The following is a 3,721-nucleotide window of genomic DNA, read 5'->3' as shown; positions in this document are numbered from 1 at the left end:
TGTTCACTGATGACTTGTTTTTTATTCTGCTCTATGTATAATGCTACATGATGCTTATCATCATGCTAGAAAAAAGAAGGAGTTGTTTTAGCAAAAGTTAATCTCATTTGATAGAAAAGATATACAGATCTGAAGGTTTGATGAATGTAAGTGTAAAACACATTGAACAATTGAATCATGCTTCTAAGTCTTTGTAATCCATATACTCCTGAATATTTGACAAATGCTTTGACAAAGTGCATGTAAGTAAAAGTGTTGTGCATGTACAGTATGTTCGAAAAGGTAGAGTCAAATTGACATCCTTTTTGTGTGTGTTTCAGGTTTCCTTGGCCTTTCAGATCTGGAGGAATGAGTACAGGCTACGCCAACATCACCATGCTATCGTGGCCCACCAGACCCACAGGGCGACCTCACGTACCCTCCACGCCACCTTCCTGGCCTGGAGGAGTCTGGCGATGGTGGCGCGAGCCGACAAGTTCCGCCAACACTCCCTACAGAACAGGATGCTTCAGGACTGGAGGGCAGCGCAGGCATCGGTTGAGACTGCTGAGCGGTTCAGAGAGGAGAGGGAGATGGAGAGCGCACGGCTGGTGTTCCAGAGTTGGCACCACTGGGTACAGCTGCAGAGAGACAGGGAGGCAAGGAAGAGGGCTTTGGAGCGGGTTCTGGGAGAGAGGACGCTGAGATCAGTGTTTGACCACTGGCGAACACAAGCTGCCGTCCTCACGCATGTTAACCACCACTCCACAACAGCGCTACAGAGAAGGGCCCTCCGAGGCTGGCGTGACGTAGTCCGTAGGAAGAGACTACTCCTCGAGTTGGCTGAGCAAGCCAGAGCTGTCTCCAACCAGCTCCACATGCAGTCAGCATTCCTCTCATGGCAACAGCAGTATCGCGCTTCCCAGGAAAGGAACGCCGTGGCGGAACAGATCCTCGGCAGACGGGAAGAGGAGAGGCTACGGGAGTCGTTCCGCACGTGGGCGGAAGCAGCCAGGCAGCGTGCAGCAGAGAAGCACCATCTCCGAAGCGTGGAGAAGAAAGCGTTCCGCCACTGGAAGATGTACATCGTGATGAGGAGGGAGGAAGCAAGGCACCAGGAGGACATGGAGGATCTAGCACTGCACCATTACAATCAGAGACTATGGTAAATCATCTAACTTCTAACTGGTCATTTACAAGTAGTAATGGATTAAGAGTCATACAGATTCTTTTATCAGATACTATAGGCCTCCTATGTTAGTCTGTATTTGAGAAATTGAACTCATGACAACACTACATGGATTTTCCTACTAAATGTTTGTTGTTTAAAATGAAATAACAAAAAAATTAATCGGGTACTTCTTACTTGAAAAACCTTAGAAGTTTGGTAACATTGGGTCTCAAAGTTTTGAAAGTGAAGTCATTGAAGACATTACTGTATCAAAGTCTATCTAAGTTGTCTTGTTTTTGTTATAGTCAAGTGTACCTGAAGGCATGGCACAGAGAAGCCCTGGTCTCTAAGCACCTGAGGACTTGTGAGAAGCGGACAGAACAGAGAAGCTGGGGAACATGGAAGTCTTCTGCGGACATGGCCTACACTGCAGACCAACTGGTAAGGGAACATCTCAAACTAACATCCTATCTTCTAACTGTCATCTATTTCTCTGTCATCACATGACATTATATATATTGTGTTTGCAATGTCATCCTGTTTTGAAAGTGCTGAATTTTTTGTCTCTCCTTTGCTAACTCTGTCTGGATTCTGGAAGGCTACACTAACAAGGGTTGCTCACAGCCATGTAAGTTCTTCTGTGTCTATATATTTCCTTCTCTTTCTTACAGATATTCAATACATGTATTAAAACCTGTACATTTTCTCCACTGTATACAGAAATGCAGCTCCTAATATGTAAGACAGATTTCAGTTGCTCTTCAGTTAGAAGTCTGTGGAACAAAAGGGACCTGTATACTGACTTGCGTTGTTTTTCCAGTTCACACACAACACGTACCATCACGTGTGGACCACATGGAGGAAGGCCATGGGCAGGAGAAAAGCCATCAAGAACTTCACAGCTCACGAGGAGAAGCAGACAGTATCACAGGCAAGTTCAACAGACTGACTGAGCTGATTGCAGATAGGCCCACTTTGTTCTTCAAAATGAGTCTATTGCATGTATTTTTATGAGTCCATTCCTTGATAATAGTATTTGAAGACGTTTTGCTTTTAGGTGTTCAGGTTTTTACTGCAATAGGTATCTTTTAACCTGAGCACTTCTGTAAAAATGTTATATTTCCATGGATTATTTCACTCAGTCATTATATTAACAGTTTGTGCACAATACAGTTGGACTACATTGTATATGGGGATCCATCACAGAATGTCTATTTTTTTTTTTTTTTTGCAAAACAATGAATTTGGTGCAGTCTTAAGTTGTTAGCACTTTGGATGTAAAAGCACAGGGGGTAGCGGGTGTATGTGTTATCCAATACTGAATAATAAAAGGACCAGTAATGTGTTTGTTTAGTTCAGGTGAATAAAGAGTTGTGTTTACCTACCTTCCATGTAGGTGTTCCAAGCCTGGCACAAGTGGGCATCTCACAAGCACAAGAGCCAGGACATGTACCGGCACAAGGCTCGTCAGGTCCTTCAGCACTGCTTCAACCGCTGGTGCCTTCACCTCAAACACAAAACCTCCCCCACCAAGAGTCGCATCCCTGTCCGCAAACGGTCGGGGTCTACATCCAAACCTGCCAACATGCCGACCATCCCAGAGTAATACACAAAGGGCTCTGGGGTATCTATCATAGTTTTGTTAGCTTACATTGTATGAACCACCCTTTCACTAAAGTGGAGCAGTCCACAGTCATGTTATTGGGGTAGAGGGAGAGATTGCATGGGAGATGCCACTTTTAGTTTTAGGGTGGTATACTAAGATATGCATAGTTTTTCCTGTTAGTGAATGACACCTTTGAAATTATTTGCTTGTCCTGTCCTTTCTTCTGTAGGCAGTTTACAACAACAGGTAGTCATTACATCTAAATACAGCAAACAGAATAAACTCAAGGTGCACATTTGGTATGTGTTAGTGTTTGTTATGTCAAGTAAAGTATAATGTTAGTTTATTTCATTACAGAAAACACTAAGATACTCTGTACTACTCCAGTTTTAAGCAGAACACGGTTACCGAAAAACTTCAGAAATATCAGTGCCATGCGATACATTATAAACAGGACTAGTGAATGTTCCCTTTTATGTAACTGATTGAAGGTCTTCCCTTAGTGTAGTATTTTACCTTTAGTACACGTACATCAGTCCTGGTATAGCCTGGGTACCATTCTCCGCGGTCGGCTTTGGGGTGCTTTACCCGGCACCAACCTGCTTCTGTCAGCCTGTCTGATTAGCTGCCCTTTGAGATTTCGCCGATAGAGCTTGTAGCCGGCCTTTTGAGTTTACCCCGCCCGCGACTAAATTAACCTAACCCCGTAAGATCTCCCCCGGCCTGTACCAATTAACTGTACGGGCGGCCACCCCTACACTGCCGAGCGCCTCGATGGTATGGTACCCAGGCTAGTCCTGGTAGTATAGCATTATATTCCTGTTAGTTCAGCATTATCTTAGATCTATACAGTGAATGACTAGTGTTGTTCAATGTACAAACTAGTCGTTCTAGCAGCACATGTAAAAATTAGATTATAGCTACAACTTTGAGAATGTCTTTGATACAGCCTTCTATGACCTGGT

The 3,721-nt window shown here is 43.9% G+C and overlaps 1 protein-coding gene across 1 annotated transcript in view; it reads left to right on the top strand.

Annotated features, from left to right (window-relative positions):
* LOC118430137 (protein SFI1 homolog) overlaps nucleotides 1–3,277 on the top strand; it is an 8,683-nt gene extending 5,406 nt beyond the window's left edge. Inside the window, exons 8-11 of the mRNA XM_035840846.1 lie at nucleotides 321–1,144; nucleotides 1,456–1,591; nucleotides 1,971–2,081; nucleotides 2,547–3,277. Of these exons, the coding sequence (XP_035696739.1) occupies nucleotides 321–1,144; nucleotides 1,456–1,591; nucleotides 1,971–2,081; nucleotides 2,547–2,756 (1,281 nt within the window). The 3' untranslated portion in view covers nucleotides 2,757–3,277. The remainder of the gene's footprint in view (nucleotides 1–320; nucleotides 1,145–1,455; nucleotides 1,592–1,970; nucleotides 2,082–2,546) is intronic.
* Nucleotides 3,278–3,721: the final 444 nt, after the last annotated feature.

Source organism: Branchiostoma floridae, chromosome 14 (genome assembly GCF_000003815.2).
Source record: "Branchiostoma floridae strain S238N-H82 chromosome 14, Bfl_VNyyK, whole genome shotgun sequence".
NCBI classification, from domain to species: domain Eukaryota; kingdom Metazoa; phylum Chordata; class Leptocardii; order Amphioxiformes; family Branchiostomatidae; genus Branchiostoma; species Branchiostoma floridae.
Note: the sequence above shows the minus strand (reverse complement) of the source record. Positions and strands in the feature narration are given on the sequence as shown.